The sequence below is a fragment of the Lycorma delicatula genome, chromosome 1 (assembly GCF_047948215.1).
Source record: "Lycorma delicatula isolate Av1 chromosome 1, ASM4794821v1, whole genome shotgun sequence".
Taxonomy (NCBI): Eukaryota; Metazoa; Arthropoda; class Insecta; order Hemiptera; family Fulgoridae; genus Lycorma; species Lycorma delicatula.
The window spans coordinates 375,349,591-375,376,345 of NC_134455.1; the positions used below are offsets into that span (position 1 = coordinate 375,349,591).

At 30.3% G+C, this 26,755-nt stretch overlaps 1 protein-coding gene across 2 annotated transcripts in view; it reads left to right on the forward strand.

Moving 5' to 3' along the window:
- The first annotated feature begins 798 nt into the window (after positions 1–798).
- The window catches only part of LOC142317285 (importin-11-like), a 127,198-nt gene continuing 101,241 nt past the window's right edge, over positions 799–26,755 (forward strand). Inside the window, exons 1-6 of one of the 2 annotated variants that reach the window (XM_075353703.1) lie at positions 799–944; positions 4,391–4,560; positions 5,576–5,676; positions 11,722–11,835; positions 14,000–14,231; positions 21,720–21,894. In XM_075353703.1, the coding sequence (XP_075209818.1) occupies positions 4,426–4,560; positions 5,576–5,676; positions 11,722–11,835; positions 14,000–14,231; positions 21,720–21,894 (757 nt within the window). In that variant the 5' untranslated portion in view covers positions 799–944; positions 4,391–4,425. Of the gene's footprint in view, positions 945–1,131; positions 1,211–4,390; positions 4,561–5,575; positions 5,677–11,721; positions 11,836–13,999; positions 14,232–21,719; positions 21,895–26,755 lie in introns of those variants that run through there. The other variant, XM_075353704.1, reaches the window with a different exon arrangement.

A 26,755-nucleotide genomic window follows, 5' to 3' on the forward strand; every position in this document is an offset into this window, starting at 1 on the left:
TACATATTTTTCTTTACTTTTTAGGGGTCATCAAGCAAAAAAGGTTGAGAATCACTGCTCTAATCTATTTTGTTTATTTGTATAAGGGTGTAAATGAATGTAATTTTATATCCATTTGTGTCTGCTAGGTATTTTGTCATGTTGAACTTCTTATGTAGTTTGCAGGACACATGGGTGTCCTGAAGACACAGTAGTTTGTGGTTCATCATTTTTAAAAGCAATTAATTAACCTTTGGAATATATAAATTTAACTGTTCCAGTCGCAATATTCTACATTAGTCACGTGGAATGCAGATTCAAACAAACATACAATGAACATATAAATGTTCAACACATTAATATCGATCAAATATTTCAAACACAAAATCCACCTTCACTGAGAACAAACTTGATATGGTTAGGTACTCGATAGGTTGTATAGTGAATTGTTCCGATTGATTGTCATTGCTGTTTTACTATATTTATTCTAAGTGTGTTTTGTGATAGTTTATTGTGAAGGTAATACATTTTATTTGTTTACAGAGTTCGTATTTAAAGGTCAAATCCAAATCAGCTGTACCAAATCAACTGATTTCTTAAAATTCTGGCTAGCGAGTACAAAACATGCATATACTAATGTGGTACAAATTTCAGACATGTAATACAGTTTGATATTATTCTTGATATTATCATAATTTAAATTGCAAGTATGTGAAAATTGCTCATCATCTGACATCATATTTGAGATATAAGTTTTATTACTACGTTAAGAAATAAATGGTTCATGAAATAAATGATTATTGGAAACGTCTGTATAGTTTCATACATGTTGGTAAACCTTATTTCGTCGACTAATAACAGCTTGTTTCTGGGATGTGCATGTTTTTTGTTTTGTTGATAAATACTTTATTTTTGTTTTAAATTTTTTAAATCAATTTAAATTTTGACCCTCATAATTACATGTGGTAAGTTATTTTTATCATGTTTTTAAAGGGATTGTTGCTAAGGTTTAGGAAGTTCGAAACTTGCCCTTTTCACATTACGTAGAACATTAATTCATATGCTACCGGTTTTATTTTGATTAAAGTATTGATTTAATTAATTTCATACTGATTTTAATGACTCTACTAGATTGGATTTTTTTGTAAGTTGTGATCTTTTCAGTGTGTTTAATTTATGTTTGGTTGTCATGTGAGCTACTTTTCGTAGGCAGCAATCGTTCTTTATGAAGGTGCAATTAGGAATTTAACTTTTTCTTTTGTTTACCGTTTCTTGAAAAATGAAATAATGACACTGCCCATTATTTTTATTGTTTAGATTTATGACTTGAGGTTTGGTTTGTTAAACTCTTTTAATCAAAAGTTTCTAACCTATAAATACGTTATCAGTTCTTGCAACTATATTAACATATATTACCCTTTATTGATTTTAGAAATAAGTTTCGCCCAATGAAAGTGTACTTTATACTTCTAGTTGTATTACTAATAATGATCAGTTGTTAAATATTTTCTAGTAACTGTTGGGTGTCTTGTATATACATTTTTGTAGGTATGAAAGTTATTTTGCCTTTAAAAGTCAGCTTATAAAATACAAATATTTTATATTTCCCTGCAAAAAAAATTGGATCCACCTAATCTGCTTATGTTTTATGACAATATTTACCAAACTTTCAAAAAAATAGTTGCTTTATTCTGTTACAATTAAATGCTGCTCCCCATGTGGGTGAAAACACACATGCACACAAACTATATGTAACTGTATAATATAAAAAATATATATATATATTTACCATATATTTTAAGATAAAAATTGTGCATAAGAATAAATAAATTTTATTTTTGAACTGAATGAAGGTACTAATTGGCTGTGATATATTTTACTGTTGTGTATACTAGTCATGTTAAATCATAGCTGATGAATTACCTGATTTAAAATTGTAATACTTAATTAAAAGTTCTGGATAACTGCCCTGTATTTCTTTTTTTCTGTTAACCTATGTAATTTCATTTTAATATTCGTCTACAAAAAATTACAAACTACCACCAAGAAGTATCCATTCTTTATTATTTTTTAAAGCAACTCTGTGTTATTCTTTTGTGAAATTGCAAAGAAATTATTTTAAATAAGACGATTAACTTATCTTTTATCACTGAACTTGCCTTTCTAATATTTTTGACAATCAATTGTGAATGGTAATTAAAAAACAGGTGTTATGTTTGTTTTGGTAAGATATATTTGAGAATATATTTTGTAAAATAGACGCTTATTAAAGTATAAGATAAATTAGTGTAGACATTATAGTCAGTTATACAAACATAGTTAAAACATAGAACTAATAAAGAAGACAAATAAGCATTAAGATAAATAGTTTATACTTTATAAATATATATAAAACCATGCCATGTTATCAAAACATTTTTATAAAACGGCAATGATTAGTATAAGTAGCTGTAACATGTAATTTGGGAATTATCATTCTAAGATAATCATCATTCTAAGATGGTGTTCTAGGTTACTTGAATCCTAATTTATATATATTTGGGTGTAATTAACCCCAATTGTAGCGAAGCAAAAAAAGAGGTTTAGGTGTTTCACATGTGCGATGTATGTTAACGATTTTGTCGTTACAAATTGCAGCTATCAACTTGGTTTGTTTCACAGAATTATCTGTCATATTCCCCTGAAGGTAAAAAAAGTTAAAAAATTTTGAATTTTATTATTCCTTTTAATTTTTTTGAATAATTTTTAGCATTGTGATTGCAAAAAATTTCAGATTTCAACAGAAATATTCTTTTTAACCATCCCTGAATCCATTTTGACTAGTTTCAGCATGACAGATGTGCGTATGTATCTTGCATAACTCAAAAACGATTAGCCATAGGATGTTGAAATTTTGGGTTTAGGACTCTTGTAACATCTAATTGTGCACCTTCCCATTTGATTGCAATCAACTAAACCAAAAAAGCCCAAAACCCAAATTTTTGGATTTTGTACTTTTTCTTGACTGCAGTAAAATAAGTCCTCATTCAGAGCTTTTCAATGATATAAGTGGTATTTATTTTCATTAGTTTCTGAGTTATAGTCAAATAAAATTTTAATTATTGAAATATTTGAATCTTTCAAGGGGAAAGTACATCGGTTCAAATTCGACTTCATATCCTTTTTCTAACTTTTTTTTTTTATTTAAATTATTAATTTATTAACAATTATTAATCTCTTATTGTAAAAAAAAAATACGATAAATGATAATTCAATAACAATAAAAAAAAGAAATAATAATATCAGAAGTTGTTAATGAAATAAAATTTTATGTACTTTTCATTTTCTTAAAATACGTATATGTAATTTAATAGGCATACAAAGAAGTCGTGTGGTGTCCAAATCCAATTTTGTTTTAATGTCAGGGTTTTTTAAACTTTGTGATTACTAACAATTATTGACCATCAAACATTTTAACAAATGTACTAAACATCTTGATTTAATAATCCTATTTTTAGTCAAAATTTAAAAAATCTTTTTATATACACCAGAAAAATGGTACTTATGATGAATAAGTATTACCTAGTACTAACAGGTTGAAAGTATTTTTATTATCTGTACAGATATTTTCTAAAATATCCTTTTACTTCCTTGTATGCTCTATTTATATGTAGAACCTTACTTCTACTATGTCACTTTTAATGGAGCTATTAGGAATCCAAGAGTTTAGCTGAAGATGTCAATCAAAGAGATTGAACATGGATATTGTAGAAATTTTATATTTCTCATTTATTTGTTTTCTTAGAAATAAAGATAGCTGATAATATGTCTGATGTCAATCAGTCATATTATTTGCTTGCCCTGAATTCCTTTGCTGCTATGTTTTGGAGAAATTTCATAGATTTGGAGAAAAACTGTGCTGATTTTTCTGAGGAGTTAACTTAAGGAAATAGAATTGTTCTTTTTAGTATCAAATTTTTATAAAACCATATATCACATGTAACATTTGGAAATGTTTCCATTGTAATGTGGTTGAATTTGACCATCTTAATTAAAATATTCCAAATTAGCTGTATCTGTTTTGTGAGTGGAAATAAATCTTAGATTGATTCTGTTGGATTGAATAAACTAGAAATACATCATTTTTTTATATTAAATGTAAATTATTAAACCATTTTTAAAATTATTTTTATGATTGAAAACAATTACATTTTAAAAAATTATTATATATATATTTTTTAAGTAATAGTTTTATAAACATAATTTGCAGTATTACAGTAGCACCTCATCTGAAAAATTCTATCCAGAATGAAGAATATTTGCTTAATTATCTTAAATTAATATTCTTTTATGGAATAAAATTTATTTTACATTCTGTTTATTTTTATTCATGCATCTTTTCATTCAGTTTTGTTGTTTTTTGTTTTTATAGATGTGAAGTAGTATTAAATATAATCTGAACCAGTGATGGATGCATCTGCAGCTCATAGGGTATTTGAAGCATTGCAGGGAGCAGTTAGTCAAAATCCAAATGTATTGAAACCTGCTGAATCTAAATTAAGAGAATGGGAAACACACCCAGGTTTCTATACAATATTAATGGTAAAGTCACTGATTTGAAACTTTTTACAGTAATAGTTTGCTTTTATGCTAGAATTATATATTTCTGATAGTTGGGTTCATGAAGAATTTTTTTTTTAATGATATCGGTTGCTCTGGTTCCTAGCCATCAGTAAATTTCTACACCGTAGGAGGAAACTCCACTCAATGTTGTTAAACCTAAGTATTTTGTGAGAACCAGTTAATCGTGTGTTTGGGCGTTAGCATTTTATCTGTATTTCACAACCACTACTTTCCAAGCTGTTGTGGGACAATAATATTAGACCATTATTATTTTATCATCCAATCCAGTAGTTAAGTGAGTAGTTACTGCAACTATTCTTGATGCTGTAGAACTCAGGTTAAATGCCATGTAAATTTAGTTATATTTAAAGAATTTTAATCCTTGTGCTTATATCTTGGTTATTAAAAATATTTATTGTCAAATTATTTAAAACAGTTTTTATTTGAACATGAAAATAGGACAAACAATTTTTTTAATTTTTAAGTGGTCTGATTTATCATAAAGTGGCTTAATTTAATATTAAAGAATAGTGAGAGACTTCTGTATTAGTTTTCTTGGGATATGTGGGGAAGTTATCGTATGCATTCCCTCTGAGAAGAAACCTACAGCTGCAGATTTTCACTTGAAAACTAATTTTCCATTGCTTATTTTATTTTAAGCTTTAAAACTAATATCTTATTTGAATAATAAGATATTAGATATTATAAGATATTATATTATAAGATAACGTGTTTGATATGTTAACTTTCAAATTCGTTGTTTAAGTTTCAAACATAAATAATTTTAATGTTTAAATTAAAGTTTCATTAATGTTGAAGTAAACTTTGACATTTGAGTAATGTATTCAGTGGTGAAGAAGAAATGTGGTTAACAAATTTTTTTGTCAGCAGCCCATTCATGTCGCAAATGTATAGAAAATTCATATGAACATTCTTATTAGCTGTGGTAATATTTTGTTTTATGATCTTTTTGATGTTGATGATTTTTTTCTAGGATGTGTTTTCAAATTACAATGTTGATGTCAACATAAGATGGATGGCTATATTATGTTTGAAGAATGGTGTTGATCGATATTGGAGAAAAAGTACTATTAAGTATGTGCTAAATGATTATTATTTATATTTTATCTGTAAAAAAAAAGAAAAGATAATTACATCATGTAAATAATTAATTTTGTACATTTCTCAACTATTTTGAAATGTGAAATATAAGGATTGTAAAAAATACTCAATAATTGATGTTTAGTGGAACGCACAAGAGCCACTCTAGTTTATGTGTATGTGTGTACACATACACATTGTTTGCACATGCATTCATGAAAATGTGTTGGTCTGTAGGTGGTTGATGGTGAAAGTGGTAGCTGATATTTGCGTTTAATTAAAATTTAGGTATTGAAAATATCAAACTGATATAAAATCTAGAACTGTTAGTATCAATTTAAATGTAGGTATGAGGTCTGTTCAGAAAATAACCAAAAATTTTTAATTACGTGCCAATAGAGAGTAGTGATGTGCAGTTGGCAGCATTTTGTTTCACATAACCTTCTCTGTAACCAAATGTGCTTGGATTGTTATCTCATTTAACTTTTCATGTTATTATTTGAGTGCATCGTGTTTAACTGTTAGTAGGGAACTTTGTAATGTACGATTTTCAGGAGTAATAATACAATATAAAATTGTGTGTAAAACTGGGGAAAACTTTCACAGAAACATTTCAACTTTTGAAACCATTTTACAGAGATGATAGTCTGGGTCGTATGCAATGTTACAACTGGTTTTCATGATGGTCGTCAGTCAATTGAGGATGACCGTCGACCAGAAAGGCCTTTGACTTCCTGGTCATGAATGTGGTCCATCTGATGACACCTATGTTCAGAAAATCAGTGATCTGGTGTATACAAATCGGCGATTGACTGTCGGAGAACTTGCAGTAGAAGTTAGCATCTCAATTTGATCATGGCATGACATTTTGACTGAAAAATTGAACATGCATCAAGTCGCAGCAAAGTTTGTTCTTCGTTTGATGACCAAATAGCATAAAGAACATCAAGGGGATGTTTGTCGGCAACTTCTTGAACAAGCCAATGATGAAACATTTACGCAAAGGATCATAACAGGAAGTGAAAGTTGGCTTTATGGCTACGACACTGAGATAAAAGTTCAATTTTCACAATGGATTGGCAAAGGATCTCCACATGCCAAGAAAGCACATCAGTCTCAATCCAGTGTCAAAGTGATGCTCTGTTTTTCGATCTTAATGAAATTGTGCATTTTGAATTCTTGCCTCAAGGTGAAACTGTGAGCTGTGTGTACTATCAAGGCATTTTACAATGGTTACGTGGAAAAATCCACAAAAAGAAACCAAAGTTGTGGCAAGGCAACTCATGGCTTCACCACAACAATGCGCCTGCACACTCAACTTTGTTAATTCGTCAGTTTTGAGCCAAAAATCAGATGACTGTCCTCCCTCAGCCTCCCTACTCACCAGACCTGGCTCCTTGCTATTTTTTCTTATTTCTGAAATTAAAATCTGTGTTGAAAGGATGCTGTTTTAACACTATTGATGACATTAAAGCAGATTTGTCAAGGACCTTAAAGGCCATTTCAAATGAAGCTATCCATGACTGCTTTGTGAAGTGGAATACTGATGGGAAAAGTGTCTGAATAGGGGAGGGGAGTACTTTAAATGGGACAAGAACCAATAAACTGTAAAATTAATAATAAAGATTAAAAAAATAAAGTTTGGTTGTTTTCTGAACAGACCTCTTATATTTGTGTGTGCTAAACAAGAAGTGTGCTCCACATATTTATTTATATGTTTTGAGCAATATTGAATAGTATTTTTTTAAGATGAAAATTTATATCTTAGATATATTTTTAATACAATTAAAAAGATTTTATTTACCCTTGGACCAATTGTATGATGTGAGGAAATCATTTTGGGTATTATTTGTTAAGATTGTTATACAGAAGATATCAACAATTTTTCAGGCAAATAAAAATTCCACCCAGCATTGTTTAAATTCAGTGATATCTGAGGAGAGATCTAATAAATGCATCTTCAGCTATTTATCTATTAAATGCTTTATTTTCATTTAATAGCTCCTAATGCATTTGAAGGGTTGTGAAATTTGTGGAATTACTACACTGTAAGGGGATAGTTAAAATATCTTACTCAGGACCTGCCATTGATAATTCTGAAAAAATCATGAAATTGATTGTTCATGATTTTCTTCATTTTCTCTCTTATTGTGGAAGCATCTGTACTAATTTCAATATTGATCCATTTCACACAAAGCCATTCACTTTAAACAGTTTTTTGTCGATGAATTAGTATTTTTATTTCCTGCTGATACCTAGGAAGTTAAAACTTGTATTTTAAATGTAAGGAGTAAGTATTCTTGGGTATTGATCACTTTCATACAAGTACTTTTAAAGAAGTTTTAGATACTATTGTAATTCCTTTTTAATTAATGAATTTTTGAGCAATAGAGTATTCCACAGCTGCCTTAACCCTTCTGTTGTTATTCCTCTCCTTAAGAAAGGTTCAGCACTTAAAAATACTAGACCAATCTCCTTATTGTTTGTATTTTCTAAAATATTTGAAAAAATTCACTTTTACATTTTTTTGAGCATATATATCATATTAAAAAACTTTTAGCAAAGTTTTAAGAAAAAATTTGTCACTGACAATGTCATTTCCCAGTTTTGGAAAATATCTTAAATCCTATGAATAACAAAAAGTTTCCATTTTCAATTTTTTGCAGTTTCAGTAAAGCATTTGATTTAGTTCTAAACTTTGTACTGATGAAAAAATTTAGTAGCTATTATTTTGCATCAGAGGAGCTGCTTACAGTTGGTTCAATCATTCCAACCGTAAAAAGGAATTGAAATTTAATTTTTTTTTTATAAAAATACACGTGTAAAATTTAGATCTTCACAAAGTGAAGATCTGATGATCTGTTCAGAGAAGAGAACACTTCTCTGAAGTACAAGGAGTACTTCAGAGAATTGTTCTCAATCCTTTCCATTTTTTATTGTTTGGTTGATGACCTGCTTCAAAATCTTGAGCCATTCATTGTAACCCTTTTTCAGTGGCAGCTCGTAACTAAAATAAGTTGGAGTGCTGCTCCAGAAAATTTTTTTTGGGCCTTTTCAAGGCCATGGTTAAAATTTTCTGTAAAATAAAAGACCCGAAAAAAATGAATCGAATAGAATAGCTGGAAGCAGGATAATCTAATTCTACACTTTTATCACATTCAAGAATACGGTGCATGGTTTTTAAGCACATTCTGCTTAAAAACTGTATTCAGTTTAACTGAATAAATAATAAAATGTCAATATAGATAATATTTTTTAATATTATTAGATAATGTCCACTTAAAAACATTATAGTCCAGTGGTGCTTAATTTAAATTTCTATGAACACAGAAACAAATACATAGTTAGTTTTTACTAATTACCATTTCTTTTGCCCTTCCAGTGTGTTTTTGGACAGATTTGGCAATCAAAGAGCTCTTGCGTTCTGCCATCTTCTTAACACTACTGAAAAAAACAACTAAAGAATCCCTTCATATTAACAACCAAAAGAACAACTTTCATATTCCTTCCACTAACTAAAATAGAATAGGAATGAACAAGGAACATTCCATACATACGTGGAGTAAAAAAAAAACTACCAGCATGCCAAGCGGCATGCTGGTGGAGCGGCAGGTGGAGAGCGGCAGTTCTCTCTCTCTCTCTTTTTTTTTTTTTTTTGCAGCCTCACGTACAGCTTCCTGTACTTATACATAGTTATGTTGTGTGCGCATGCACACAACAGCCAAACATAGTCTACATAGTCGCCACTCCGATTTAGACATTTGTCGTAGCGTGGTACCAAGTTTCCAATATCCTCGTCATAGAACGGAGCCGCCTGTATTTTCAGCCATGTTTCTACGCCGGTCTGCAGCTCGATGTCTGTGCCAAAATGTTGTTCTCCTAGCTAGCGTTTCATGTGAGCAAAGATGTGAAAATCGGATGGAGCCAAGTCCGGGCTGTATGGTGGGTGATCAAACACTTCACAACGAAAACGCTGCAGGAACTTCTTTGTTACAGGTGCAGTGTGCGGCCGAGCATTGTCATGGAGAAAAACAATGCCTGATGACAACATTCATTCCTCTCCGCTTATTCTGAATTGCCCTTCGTAGACGTTGAAGAGTCACGCAGTATGAGGCTGCAGTGATGGTCGTGCCACGTTCCATGAATTCCACCAAGAGAATTCCATTCCGGTCCCAGAACACAGTAGCCATACACTTTCTGTTGGAGAAGGTTCGTTTGAACTTCTTTGGTTTACTGGGAGAATGAGAATGCATCCGCTGTTTGGATTGTTCTTTTGTTCCTTCAGTTTCGAAATGGACCCATGTCTCGTCCCATGTGACAATTTTGTTCAAAAATTCTTCTCCTTCATTGTGGTAGCGCTGGAGAAACGTTAGGAAGGCGTCCATTCTCATTGTTTTGTGTTGGTCAGACAGCATCTTGGGAACCCATCTCGCACACAGCTTGCGATACTGAGGTCTCTCACTCAATGGTGTAGAGAGCTGACCTTGAAATTTCAGAACACGAATCACTCAATACAGAAATTTTGAAACGACAATTTTCCCGAATTGCCTCATCCACTCGCTCAACGAGATCATCGGTTGACACTCGCTTCCTTCCCTGCATCATGAACATCTCCACGCCCTGCTTTAAAGTTCCTGCACCATTGTCGCACTTTGCTGTCACTCATTGAAGTTTCACCGTTATTACTTATTCGTCGATGAATCTCAGCTGCATTACACTCCTCAGCCTGAAGAAATCGAATTACTGCACGCACTTTACACTTGGCGGGAGATGCTATTATTGTAGACATGTTTATGTGCTAGCTGCGTGATCAGAACTAAAGGAAGTGATGCGGCGTAATTGAAGGCCATAGTAGAGACGCTGCGCAACACATGCGCAAAGGTTCATCCGATTTTTGCACGGGTTTTTATTTCGCGACCGATCGGACCTTGAAAAAAAAATAACCCTCGTATATCCATAAGTAATGTTCAAATTAATCTGATTACAGGTGTTATTTAATAAAACGCATCAATTTTTTTTCTTATTTGTTTTGATATTTGTAATTTATCATACATTCAACATGATCTATATACTATGCATTTAAGTTCCGATCAGAATAAAGATTTATTTATTTTTATTAGCCTCACTATTTTAGTGTTTGTATTAATTTTGTGTGACACTAAATAATTTAAGATATATTTTTAGTTTTAATCATGATCTAAAAAAACATAGAAATGTGCATATAATACATGTACATTTATCTTCCTTTTTTTTATGTATAACATTTCTGATAAGTAATTAATGAGAAAATTAGAACATAATACACATCTTTTTTTTTTCCTTTTTTTATGGCATAATCGTTAATGGATTTCTACAATACTGTGTGTTGCTGCTTTCAAAAGAGTAATCTTGGACATTGACAGGCTCTATGTATCTACCCACCAGGTTGGTCTAGTGGTGAAACGCGTCTTCCCAAATCAGCTGATTTGGAAGCAGAGAGTTCCAGCGTATGTATGCATAAGTTCAAACATAAGTTTTACATGGATTTGAATGCTAGATCGTGGATACCGGTGTTCTTTGGTGGTTGGGTTTCAATTAACCACACATCTCAGGATTGGTCGTACTGAGAATGTACAAGACTACACTTCATTTACACTCATACATATCATCCTCTAAAGTATTATCTAAATGGTAGTTACCGGAGGCTAAACAGGAAAAAGAAAGAAAGGCTCTATGTATCTAATGTTGCTTTATCAGCATCGAACAAAGTGGTACATATGCTGTTTACTATGACAGCTGTTTATTTTCACCAGCAAATTAAATGTCTGTTTTGCAATACTCCTTACATTGAAAAAAAAATCAAGTCTATTATTTATTATATACTACAGTGTTCTTAATTACTTTAAAATTGGTGCCAGAAGATCAGTGCCATCTAGAACTCTAGTGATGAAGTAGCCATAAAATAAGTAACAATTAATTTTAATTTGTATTAGTTTTAAAGTGTTAGATAAACTTATTCATTCTTCATCCTTAATAATTTTTTTTTTTGTGTATTTACAGTGCAATATCGGATGCTGAAAAAAATAGTTTACGAAATAGTCTTTTGAATAGTTTTAGAGAACCTGTTAATCAAATAGCTACACAGTTAGCTGTGTTAATAGCAAAAATAGCGAGGTAGTTATTGTTTTATATTATGTAATTATGTTTATTATAATTAAGAAATTTGTGTATTTGTACAGGCCCATTGTCATAACCATGTTGGAAAGCCTTTCTTATTTACATTAATGGAAATTATTAAAATATTGATTTATGAAAGAATTCTAACTTGAAGTATGAATACATTAGTACATAATGAGGATTTGTACCATACTTATAAAATTATTTTTTAATATTAATAAAGAATGAAATTAAAATCTGATAGCAATTCAGTTAACTGATATCGGTCAATTGAATTAGCTAGATGTTAGCTAATGGCAGTACAGAGTCTATACAATAGCTTTATATGCCATTTTTCTGTAATGATGGTTTTTTTTAATTACTACCTTTTTATCCAACAGGATACTGTTAAATTTACTTATTTGAACCACTGTTATTTTGGATCCACTGTTGTTTTTATTTTCAGTTTTTATATAATTTGGTACTTATGATTCTTTTGTTGTACAGTGTTCTAAATGAATCTTTATCTGTCTTATTTATTAATAGGTAATAGGTGCATAATTTAATTATAATTAACAGTAAATAGTAGTTCTACTTTTATGTGTGGATAAATTGCAGAATTTTTGTCCTTATTTTAGTAAATTGAGGGCTATTTACATTAGGCAACAGTTGATTACGAGGGATAAAATGTGATCTCTTTTCAACAGAAATTTTAACTACTTACCCTCGCTTGAGTAAAGTATTGTGGAATATTTACATTAGGCAGTAAATAAAAATTTCCCTGATTAACAACCATGCAAAGAATAATCGCCCAATAATGTCATAAGAATAATGTCACATTTACTAGTCCTGTTTAAAAATAAAATAGCCGAAATGGATTGTTAAAATTATTAATCACTATACAGTAGTAATAATTGTATGTTGACAAGACTATAATGAAAGTAATAGGCTCTTATGACTCATTAAGATATTTTAACATAAATATTATGTTTGTTAAAAAATCTTCAGTTATTCTCTGTGTGAGCTAATCTGATTTCATCTATAGTAAGGCTTAAGAAAAACTATTTACTTCATTTCCATTATTCAACCAAAAAATAAGAAAATAACAAAAATAAAAATAACTGTGGAGGCAATAGATTTATTATGAAACATCCTTCTTTTGTTGTTGAAAGCCAATCAGCTCGTAAGTTCTTGGATTTTGAATTTAAAATAAAAGCACAGTTTTTCTATCAATTCAAAATGCAGAAGATGCACCATTTTTTAAATGTCTTTATTCCAAATTTTTAAAAATAACTGCTGCAGCCTGAACTGAATCTGTAACATTAGTGTCATCCATTTTTTTTTTTTTAACTTATCTTTCAGAATAGTTCCAAATGTAAAATACTCGACATTGTGAATGTGACTAGATTTACTCTTTTCAGAACATTTATTTGTCTACTGTAGTTGAAATTGAAGTTTGCTGCCGTTTGATTTTTTGCTACTTTTACAATTCATAATTACTCTATTTATCTTTGGTTCCTATATTTCCATGTTTTACCGTTTTTATGCAGTCTAGTTTCAGTATACATTATCTCTGTCCAAGTAACAGAAATCTGTTCTAAGTTAAAAAGAACATAAAATAAGAAATAAGTTAATTAATTTGTTGAATTTACCAATGAAGGTGTTACACATTTAGATTTTGTAATTTTGATCATATATATCATTGTATAGAATCATTAAAGAACTAAAATAATAGTTTTCAGTGTATACAGTCGACAGTGTACAAGAAGGTATGCTATAAATAAGAGTTATTGGTAAAGTTATTGTATTAATGCTGTTACATTGCACAACAGTTCAGATCACAACCATAGTAATTATAGAAACAGATAAAAATCTATCTTTATTGGAAATTTAAAATTTGGTTGCTGCAGTTTTCTTATATAAGCTTAGAGTTAATGTATTCTATCTAAATTCCTAATCAAAATTTATTAGTCTAGCTTGTATTCATAATTGAAAATTTCTTACTTTTTTAATGTTTGTCATAGAAGATCTCCTATAAACAACTATTCATTCTTGACTGAAATAGGTGAACTATTCAAATTTAGTTTGTCTTCTGTTGTTTAATTTTATTTTAATCTCTGCTACGATTTGGCTTGAAAAATTTAAAAGTTTAACTGTTTGTTGTTATGTAATTTTCATACAGATTAGATTGTCCTCGTGAATGGAGCGAGCTAATTCCAGTTTTATTAAATGGAAGCCAAAATACAGATCCACTGATACAACATAGAGTGTTATTAATTTTACAACAAGTAATTAAACTCCTCTCCTCTAAGAGATTAATTGGTGATCGCAGGATGTTCCAAGATTTAACAGCTTCAATCTTTCCATTCATCTTAGAGCAATGGAATCATCATATTTGCACTGCTATTTCACAGGTACTGAACATTAGTTGTACTTTTCCTCAATGGATTTATCTTGTGGTCTTTCATCTTTTATTTTAAGTCCTTTCCTTTCCATCTTTTTAACTTTGTAACCTGTAAGTTCATTTGCAGTTATTTCTTTTGGTTGGTGTATGTGTTTTTTAATCTTTTTACTGTAGTAGTAGAATAACGTTAAATAATTCTAATCGTTTTATTACATTTTATTTTACTATTTAGAATTAATTTTTATGAAGTGTTAATTATTATTTAATCTTTGTTTTGCATGTGTGTTTAATTTTTTCGTAAGAGGAAGTTTGTACTACTTTTTTTATGGTGGTTTATCAGCAGATTGCATTCAAAAAAATAATTTACTCATAAAAGTGACTGTTCGTAAACAAGTAAAAAATTATTAAAATCATTCAACATATTTAATAACTAGCAAAAGTATATACTTTTGCAGTTGCTTCCTCGTATTATTTATAATTGAATGATATGCTGCTGTGAATCAGTAATCATTATTTACTTGAAACTATATAACAAATTAAAGTAATATAAGATGTTTTTCAATTAGGTTAATTTATTTTATTTTACACTCTACTTTAATTAAATGTGAAATGACCATTGATATAGCATGAAATTGGTAAATTCTGTTAATGATTATGTATTAAAGAATTTATAGTAGAGGATTTTTTTTTTGTATATGATTATTTTTTTAATTTTTTTATTAATAGTAAATATTTTTTATTCAGCTTTGCCCAAGCTAAAGGAAAATAAAAATATAAAGAAGACTAATATCTACATCAATCAAATAATAGCAGAAAAAATTAAGGATAAGGACTTAGAAAATATCCGGCTATTCATGTATTGTGGAGTGGTCAGTATGTTGAAAATTAACCAACAAGAAATAACAACCAAAACCAGGAAAACCCAGTTGGGCAGGAAACATGGCTGGCAGAAGAGACTGGAAAAAAGATTGATAGCCTCAGAAGAGGCATAGGATGAAGTTGATAATCCAGTAGCCAGGGTAAAGAGGCTAAGAAACATAGTAATCAATCAAATGGGCAAAAATACTGCAATAAGTTTCTTAGATACCCTAGATAGGTGCAGACAATAACAAAGTGCAAACCACAAAAGACAGGGAAGGTACAAAAAAAGCAGGAAGAGAAGGCATGATAACCTATTCCACATTACACAATAGATTTAGGAAGCTTTCTACCAGAATGTGGAGGAGCTGATAAAACTGTCGAAAACTCACCCAAAAAAAAAAACAAAAAAAAACATGGAAACGTAATGGAGGGAAATGAAACCATGTTAATCAGGAACGAAAGGGATGCAAATTGGAATATTGAAGACATGCAGCCAGTACAAGTCACCACAAACAATATTGAAAAACCAGTTAAGAAAACCATGAGCTGGAAAGTTCCAGGGCTAGATAAAATTCAAAAACCACTAAATAAAACCTTCAAGAGTACTATGAATTCGATGCTGGTCAAAGCCTTCAATCAAATCATCCCAAAATCCTGAATCAAACCCGCAAACCTTTACTGAAAGTATAACTTACATGAAACCGAAAGGGTTTTCAGTGACAACACTGAAAATCCTTTGAAGTGCTGACCCATAACTAGCCTTCTCACCCTTTATAAAATCCTCACGACAGTCATCATAGAAAAAAATCAGTAACCATTTAGCCAAAAATAATATATTAACATTGGAACAGAAAGGATGCTGAGCAGGATGCTAAGTAGCAAGGACTATTAGTGATCAACTACACCCTTAGTAAACAGTAAAACCTATATATGGTGTACGTGGATTATAGAAAAGCTTTCAGTAGTGTGTCTCACTTGTGGCTCATCAAAGTTTTGTGTATTTATAAAATAGATGCTGGACTGATAAATTTCTTAACGCAAATCATGCTTCCTTGGAAAACAGGTTATTACCAGTTGAGGAAAGATCACAATTGAAAAAAAATCAATGTCTGGAGGGGAGTATTCTAAAGCGACTTCCTCAGTCCTCTGTGATTCTGCAGAGCGCTCAATGACACTGTATAGATTCATCCTAAATAAGATCCCACAAGCATATCGAATCGCCCACCTCTTATGTTTATGGATTACCTTAAGCTGTACGCTTCTACAGCTCACCAACTTCAGTCATTACTCAAGCTGACTGAACTGACTTCAGTAACAGTATAATGATTTCATTCCAATTAAATAAATGCAGCACTCAAAGAATTCAGAAAGGCCACCATGAAAGCCTGGAAGGACATACATTGCATACAGATGAAACAATCAAGCACATGCAAGCAGGAAAACTTATAAATACCTACGATACCGGCGTTCAATTAAACTGGATCATAGCTCAATCAGACAGGAACTGTGCCTTAAATATGTCAGTTGAAGGAAATCCTTAAGACTGAGCTAAGCGGGAAGAACAAAGAGATAGTTATTATTACGTATGCCATACTGTTATTGGCCTTCTTGTTAAGAGGAGCAACACAGAACTTGAAGAAATGAACTGAATAACAAGGACGATGAGCACAAAGTTCCTCTATCATCACCCATATGTATCTGTAGAACAATTTCAGAACACACGGAAGGTGAAGAATAACTGATATTGCAAATGTGCATTGCATGCAAATCTAGATGCTCTGAAAATGTTTTCAATCTAAAAAAGAAATGAGCAATGTACACGCCACCATTATCAGTGCTGATAATAAGTATACACTACTTAATCATCAAGATGAAACATATGACCCCATCCAAAATGTAGTGGTGGACAGAGAAAAACTTTTTCCCACTTCAGTGGGAAGAAAAAGAAATATGTAAATATCAACTGTCACAATCACATTTTGACAAGAAAGCATCACACTTGTGCCTTCAAGGAGGAAACATATATGCTAGATAGAAGGCTTCATGTTCAACATCCAAGATAACACTGTTAAAACCAGAAATTACACCCAGCACATTCAAGATAATACCCAAACAGACACCTGCCAACGATGCAGTGATGGAAAGGAGACTATTGATCACATCATGGAAGGATGCACGCAGCTAGCAGCTGTAGAATACACCACCCACCACAATCTCATTGCTAAAATCATACATCAAGAATTAGCTATGAAGTATGGACTACCTCACTTAAAAATGCATTACACACAAAATATGAGCTGGATCCAGTAATTGAAAAAGAAAGAGTAAAGTTGTGCTGAAACAGAGAAATAATAAACCAGATGTCACACTAATCGAAAAACAATGAAAAAAACATTCCTGGTTGAAATCTTGATACCAAACAGCAACTTGGTTAAAAAGCTTAAAGAAAAAGTAGATAAATATATTCCTTTGTTTCTGGAAATTAAGGAAATATGGCAACAACAGCGTGTTCACATAGTGCCGATCATTCTATTGACTATGACCTGTGGATCTATTTAGAGTTACAGAAAATTATAATCAACAGTACATGTAGCATTGTTAGGAAATTCCTGCAATGAAATAGTTGGATAGCTTGACGAAAAAAGTCCGCACCAACTATGCCATCAAGCAATAGCTAATGTTCAGTTCAATACCATATAAGACATTAAAACAGTTTGAAGAAATTATTAGTGTAATTGGTTGTACTCACTCAGGAGAGTAAAATCTGACGTCAGGAAAGCCAAATTATTAGATTTGTTAAAGAAACTCTCAAATCAGCTCAAAACACAATTAATAGTTTTCCAATTCATTAAGTTCTTAGAAATAATAAGTTATATACTTTTAAATTACATTTTATTAAAGATCTTTCAGAAGAAAATTATTCATAGCGTACAAGTATTGTGATAATACAAAAATGTTATAAATCCATATTTTTTAAATTCAGTCATACTTCCTGATAATTTAACATACAAGGTCTGTAAATAAAGTAATGAGACTGGTTCAGAAAAACTTTTTATTTACAATCCAATTATACATGGACTCTTATCACCTTCAAAATAGTTCCATAAGGAAGTCATGCAATGCTTCAAACATTTTCCCACTCTTCCTAGCAGTGTTGGAACTCATCGACCAAAATATCCTTCAGATGGTCGGTTACATTTTTTTTATGGTTTTTACTGTTCCAAAATAGTGTTCGTAGGTGTTTTTTTTGAAATTGGGAACAGGAAAAAGTCACTGTGACTTAAGTTAAGTGAATAAGTAGGTTGAGGAACTATAGAAATGTTTTTTTTTGCCAAAAACTCATTAATTGAGAGTACAGTGTGATAAGATGCATTGTCATGATGCAGCAGTTTGATGATCCAGTTGTCTTTGATGGCTGGTCTCACGCGGGCAACTCTTTTCTGCAGTCTTTCAAGAATTTCTCAGTAAACGTATTTTCTGCAGTCTTTCAAGAATTTCTCAGTAAACGTATTGATTTCCAGTCAGTCCTGTAGGCAAAAACTCCTTAATGCCATTAGTATTGAAGAAACAAATTAGCATGGTTTAGATTTTTGATTTGCTCATTTTTGCTTTTTGGGGACATGATGAGTTTGAAGTGTGCGACTCCTTGCTCTGGTGTTTTGTTCCTGAATCGTACTCAAATATCCAAAATTCATCACCAGTAATAACATTTATTTAGAAAATCAGGATCAGTTTTAATTCCCCCTAGAAGATCGAGGCACACTTCCACCCTGTTGTTTTTCTGTTCAGCAGTGAGTTTTTTTGGGTTCAATTTTTCACAAACTTTATTCATGTCCAATTTGTTTATCAAAATTTGATGGACTGTGATATGGTTCAAATTCAATTGTTCTACAATCATTCTGACAGTTAATCACCGGTCGTACCATATTAAGTATCTGATTCACTCTACATTTTTGTCACTTTTTGAAGTTAATGTTCATCGAGAGCTTGGATCGTCTGCAACTGATTCCCGGCCATCTGAAAATGCTTTAAACGACCTAAAAACTTGGGCTCATGACAGAATGTCATCTCCATATGCCCTTTTCAATTTTGAAAAAATTTCAGTAGCATTCTCACCAAGTTTAACACAAAACTTGATCGCACAACGTTGCTCATAATTAGTATCACTCATTTTTATAACACATAACAAAAACTTGTTTCACGAAAAGTTTGTTTACATCTCACATAGCAACAATAGACTAAAAATATTAATACCTAATATAAATCAGCTGTTCATATAACCATGTTTATTAGTACTTTACATGCCACTTTGGCTGTCAAAAAAAAAACTAGCCTCATTACTTTATTTACAGACCTCATAAAAATTATCTGCCATGGTTAATAAACATAGCGTCAGTAAGGAGTGATATCCATAAATATTTTAAAAAGACTCTGTCACAACATCCTCATTGACTGAACATTTGCACTAGAATACTTGTCCAAGTCATAATACTTAACAGTCTTTTATTCTAGATGAAAAATTTTGTAAGCATTGCTACATTAGTAATAGGTTCCTATCAGCCGTTCAGAAAAATTTTTGAGTTCAGTTAAATAATGTATGAATTTAGAAAGTTAGACCAGTTTTTCATTATACTCCACAGGTATAAAAAATTTTAAATAATACCTGAAACATTAGTGTTGAAAATAGTGCATTAGTAGTTCCATGCCCGAAACTATTACTGACCTGAGAATATATAATCAATTAAGGTATTTGTGCATCTCCCAATATGATAAAAGTTTTAAAGGCTAAAACACTGTAAAGTGTTAGAAAGTATTAGAGACTAGCTCACTGTTGTGCAAAAGGGAAGTTCTTTGAACATTTATACTAAAAAGGTATTATTTTATTACATAATTTATATATAAAAACATTTAGATAATCTTATATCTTGAAATTAACTATTACTTTACTGTACTGCTTCTAATAAGCATTATTAGCCTATTCTAAAAAGCTACTTCAAAAACTAAGTTTTAAAATGTGTAAATAATGCAGGTGCAAAAAAAGGAATTAGTGACACTGTCTAGTAATCCTCCTAAAATAACTGACAAAAATTAAGGAAGATTACTTGAACATATCATTAGTTATCTTCTCTTTTCCAATCCTGACAAAAAATTGAAGAATAAAATAGAACATGACCACAACCTAGTTTCTGTTATTTTTTTGGTTTGGTTTATCTGATGTAGTATATTAACTCTGTAATAACGTTTGCATAATATACAAAAGTTGTTCAATAATAAAGTCACAAGTGAATATAGTAAAATTATTATTCATTCAATGGCATTGAAACTAACGCTACTTTTCAACAAAATCCTCAGCTATATTCGATTTTGTCTCATCTTTATGTGAGCTGTCTTCTTATTCCAGTAGTAAGAATTGTTGATCTTGGTGTCTTGAGTTACTCTTGAACCTCATTATTGACCTACTGATTGTTGCTGAACTTAGTGCCACATAAAAACTCTGTTTTTTCTAGTTTTTTCTTGGCAGGTAAATTGGGATGCTTCCATTCGATACTCTGACATTTGGATTTGAATAATGAAGCCAAGTTTCATCATCAGTTATTATGCAATTGAGATCACATTACCTTTTGCCAAAAATTATTTAAGTTCTATACAAATATGAATTCGAGTGTATTTGTAATTTGTGTCAATTGTTTTTGAACTCATCTTGAGCACGTTTTGTGATAATTCATCTTATGAACAGTGCCATAACTCACACTTCAGATCTCATGAATTTCTCAAATTTTTGTGTCCTTATGAAAAAGATCATTAATGCAATTTTGCAAAGCATCAGTTGAAACTTCCACTGGTCTTCTGTTATGATAAAAATCTGTGATACTTGTTCTGTCTTATTTAAGTGTTCAGTTCACGTAAAAAATTTGCACCGTTAATACATTTTATACCATGTTGTTTTAATGTTCTCAAGTGAATTTCAGATGGTTTACACTGTCATAGTACACTGTTATTTCACAGTATGTTTCAAATGGAGCTGGAATTTTAAAATAAACAAAAGAGGTTATAATAATGGAAATTCTTTTTGAACAGGTGATATTTTCAATGTCAGGGAGCATCAGACAGTTTCAGTTTATTCAGTTAAATAGTTTTTCTGCTGTTATCATTTGTCTCTAATTATTGAACAACCCTTGTAGATGAACACTTGATAAATTATTCCGAGGTTTACATACTGTTAATAAATTTTGAGCCAAAGTAGCAGAAATAATTATAAATAATTCTGCTTTAATATTAGTAAATGTCTACATTTTTTTGCACATAATTCCCATCCATCACTTTTATGTTTTTTTAAGGATTGCTTTAAAACTGGGATTGAAGCTTTGGTTTAACATATCAACAGTTCATACCTTTATTTCCTCAGTTATTGGTATTTAAGTACAAGTCTGTTCATTTTTCTGTTAAGGTGATTGAACAGTACCTACTGTTTGGCATCAGTAGATAAATATATTTAAAAATTTTTTTTTACATGAAATAAAGTTAATTTAGTATTTAAGCTAATTGTATTTCTATTTTTGTTATTGTCTTGTATTGTTTGTGAACGTTCTTGTGTTGCATAAGTATTTAATAAATTATGTTGGTGAATAATAAATAGATGAATGAACAGAACTTTGGTGAAGCAGCAACGAGTTCATTACAAAAATCATTACTTTTATTAAAAACTCTTCATAAGTTAACCGTATTTGGATTCAAGAAGCCACATGAGTCTAGTCATGTCTGTAATTTTCTTACATCTATATTTGAGCAGACTAAAACTCTGCTGGAATGCAGTAAGTATTTTATTTGTTTTTTGTTATTTATAAAGGGAATAAAGTATTATTATTATTATTATTATTATGCCAAATTGAGTTAGACTAGAAGTCAAGCTGAAAGCCTTAACATTTTTTATTAAAATTTACAACTGACAGATGGGATGATGTTGCTGAATCATGGATTTTTGTTGTACTTATGTTATATTTAATTCTTCTGGTATTTATTTAAAGATGGTAGAAATAGGTACTAAGTGACTCATATTTAAATCTGCCCAGTTTAAGGAGATGTCTATATTGTTTTCAGTTCATCCGAAAATCTAGTTGATGCACAGATGATACAAATTCTATACTAATCTTTGTCCTAAAATTTAATTTGCCCATCCTCTTTTGATTTTTTCCTGGGACTTTTCAGAGGGCTAAATTCTGTTCAACTTTCTGTATTAGGGCAGTTGAACAAAAGAATTTTCAAAGTTCTTTGCAAATACTTTTCTTTTAGAACCAAACTACCCCAGTAGTTTCTAATACCACCACGGGGATGCAGTTATCTATAAATAAATAAAAATTAAATTTTTAAACTAATTTTAATTTAAAAGTACATTAAATTAAATGAAAATGAGTGTTATTTTATTAAATTAATCTGAAATATGTATTATTTTTTCCTCTCCTGAAGTATTATATTTCATTTTTAATAGTTCATGAATTTTGTTTAATTTATAGCATGTAGGCAGACTTTAAACTGCATGTGGTATTATCATAACATTATTATCTGTCTGATTTTGTTGTATGGAATTGTGCTCTTCAAATTAATTTTATTTATCTCCTTAAATCAATAAATAAGCAGAATATTATACATTTTTTTTACATGTCATACATTGATGACTTATTAATCTCCGTTACTTTTTAATCTTTATATGGAACTAGCAGTTGATGATGTTAAAGAACACTTTAGATTTGGAGTAACAGTACAAGGTGAAAAGATAAAGATGCTACGATTTGCTGATGATATAGTAATTCTAGCTAATTTTTTCATTGATCAATTCCAGTTTGAATCATTTGGTTTTTATCCAATTAGCTGTAGCAAGCAAGTGAAAACTTTTATCAGTTACTGTTGGTGATTATGTTACATATTTTCTTTGTAAATGTTAAGTGCATTTTTATTCTTTGCATGATTTGACATATATTTTGCTGTTTATATATTTCACATTTAAAATATTGGATATATCATTTGAAAACAATAAAAATGCTATAGGATATGTAGGGTGAATTAAGTTAAATTTTAAGTAAACTATATGCCACAGTGATGAAAAACAATTTTTTAAGTTAGGTTTGACATTTGTTATTTAAGTACTTGAATATTAGTCATTAATTGTATCAACTAATGAAGATACAGGTATATTTGCACATCTCTGTTGGTCTGTCCATCTCTGTCTGGCTTGTCTGTCTGTCTCTCAGTGTGTGTGTGTGTGTGTGTGTGTGTGTGTGTGTGTGTGTGTGTGTGTGTGTGTGTGTGTGTGTGTGTGTGTGTGTGTGTGTGTGTGTGTGTGTGTGTGTGTGTGTGTGTGTGTGTGTGTGTGTGTGTGTGTGTGTGTGTGTGTGTGTGTGTGTGTGTGTGTGTGTGTGTGTGTGTGTGTGTGTGTGTGTGTGTGTGCGTGCGCGTGCGCGTGCGTGCGCGTGTGTGCGCGTGCGTGTGAATTTAACCACATTTAAAACCTGTTCGGTTTTAGATTATTTTGTTACAGTTTCTTTAATTTTAGGAAAACATTTTTTTAATGCAATTTCAACCTGTAACTCAGAGTTAACAAGTTCTCTGACAAAGCAGAGAACTGTTTTCTCAGAATATGTATTTAACACTATTAAATAAGGACTTCTTTTTTTATCCTTATTAAATTTCAGATTGTTTCAGTAAATTTTTATTTGACAATGAGCATTTTAAAAAAGTTACTTTCATTCACAGTAATTGTAATGAAATCACTTTAAATTAGTAACAGTTTTATTACAGAAATTTGTTCTCTGTAAAATTAGAGTGGTATTTATCATGAAACTTAAAACATTTTTTTTTTTTAAATTTTCATTTAGATTCTAACAATTGTTTGTAAAAGAAGTGAATCAAATTCCATAACTGTTTAATTGCAGACTATGAACATCAACAGTCTAAGGCAATATCAGCTATAATTTAGAAAATTAAATGCTTTGTTTTAGCAGTATGTGTGCGTAATTAGCCTCTTGAAATTTTAAAACCGTATTTCTCTTAAGACAGTAATGCATGCTTTTAACTCAAAGACTTAATCAAGATAATTAACTTATATTAAAATTATATTAAACATTTTAATATTAACAAAAATTATATTTATTAAAGTGGCTGTTAACAATTTTACTAAAACAATTTGCTATAGTAAATTTATTTAGATAGATATGTGATTTGTTTGAAATGGTACCATAACATTATTATTGTTTTATATTTGTTGAATTAAATTGTGTTCTTTAATTTTGACTTTTATAAACCATCAGTAAGTAAGGTAAAGATTATCTGCTATTTTAACATGTAGATGTTATTATTAGAATGATGTGTTATGTGTTTTCTTCAGATAAGAAAAACATTGTGTTCAGACAACAGTGGTTCATAAAATAGAATTAACTTTTTATTATTCTAAACCAATACTTAAAAAATATGTTTAACTTAAATGTAAATAAAATATATTTAATCTATATGCATTGCTATTAAATTTTTATGTAAATGTTAACTGAATATTAAACTAGAAATAATTCAAAACAAATTAACAGCAGGTATTCATAATAAGTGTTAATATTCATATCCTCCCTCTCCTATCATAAGGTGCAAAGTTGTGGATGAGGACACATTGTAATGTTTTTGTTTGAGAGAAATTGCTATACCAGAACAGTGTATGACATGAAGCATTGTCTGATAGAGCATGAAATCATTTGTCATTTCTCAGATTTGTTTGTGTGAACATTGTTTTATACTTCCTTGTATGTAGTAAAGGAAGTATTGTCTTCGTGAAAAATTTTGGTTTTCGGATTTCAACAGAAATATCCATTTTTACCATCCCTGAATCCATTTTGACTAGTTTCAGCATGACATCTGTACATGCTGAAGGATTGTTCTAACATCTAGTTGTGCATCTCCTCTTTTGATTGCAATTGACTGATCCGAAAAAGCCCAAAATATATTTATATTAACTGCAGTAATAAGTCCTCATTGAGAGATTTCAACAGTTTATCATAAGTGATACTTACTTAGTCAAATAAAATTTTATTTAATGAAATATTTGGATCTTACAAGGGTGAGGGCACATTGGTTTGAATCCAACTTCATCTCCTTTTTTTTTAATATATTGATTTATTAATAATTAATTATTAACTTCTGATTGTAAAAAAATTTACGATAAATAATAATTCAATAATAACAATAAAAAAAATATGGAAAATATCAGAAGTTATTAATAAAGTAAAATTTTATGTATTTTTCATTTAAAAAAAATGTTTGTATGTAATTTAATAGGCGTACAAGGAAGTCATATAGGTGTCTACATCAGATTTTTAAATCCTCCAATAAATCTTATTATAATATTCATAGTTCACTGTGATATTCTTGGGTACAAACTCTTTATGCAATCCCATTCAGGTTAAAATCACAATCAGCATTACCTTATTCTTGGATCTTGAGTGATGAATGATATCCCTTTTTTGCACAAAGAGTTTTGGCCGGTTTTCCACTCTTTAACTTTAGTGTCAGGTGCATAACTGTAGATCCAAGTTTCATCTCACATGATGCCATTTCTTAAAACACTAGAAAAAGTAATTGGTTTGTTAATCTTTTTCTTGAAATGATTACCAAATGATTGGTATATACATTTATCAACTATGAAATGCCATGTAAAACAAAAATTGCTTTGTAATCTCACAATAATTTAAATTATAAATTAAATTAAAATTTATAATTTAATTGTATTTAATAATGAATGTATTTTCAAACAAATAAAGATTATGAATAATTAAATGTTATACTTTCAGTTTTACTATCTAGTTGAATTATTAACATTTTATTTATGCTTTAGTACAGTTGCATTTGTAGTGCTTGCTGGATTGAAGCTTACTATATCGTAACTGATTCATTATTTGTCAAAGGTGTATAGTTTGATTAATTCTGGGTATGGTAAAAACAAATTCTTCGATTCCTTTCCATTATTTAAGTCTTTAAGTTATTACTCTTAATACTACACATTTTTATGTTGAAGGATATCTACTGTAGAATTAGCAAAAAATGAATACATATATAGAGTGGTGAGAAATTAAGGTTACCATTGGGGAAATTTCTAGATTACAACTTTTTAAATGGTCTTATACTTGTCTACAAAAAAGTGTTTAATTTACTATCTACTAATTTGAAAACAGTCATAAATTAGCAATTATTTTATAAAGTTATGTATTCTTGGCAATTTCCTTTGTTCAGTACTTATTTTTATGAGTTGAAAGGAATGATGGCTTTATGAGATTACTATAATATATAGAAGGATTTCTTTTCTGTTCTAGTTTTGATGTGTTAATTTTTATTAATTTTTTTTCTTGGTACTAGCAGCATACTTTTTATTTAAATTGTCTTTTGTTTTCATATTCAAAATTCTTAAGTTATAAACGTAAAGAAATGGCAATCTTGTGTTAACAGTAATTAATACTGTAGAGAGTACCTAATTTCATACAACAGTGTAACTACTATTTCACTTGATAATTTTATGCAAAACATTTTTTTACTACGTGGGGAAGAGTGTGCAGTGTTACGATCAATTACACACAAGATAATTAATTTCCTTTTGATTGTTGAAGGAGATTAGGCATAAATTTATAGCAGTTCTTTTGTTCA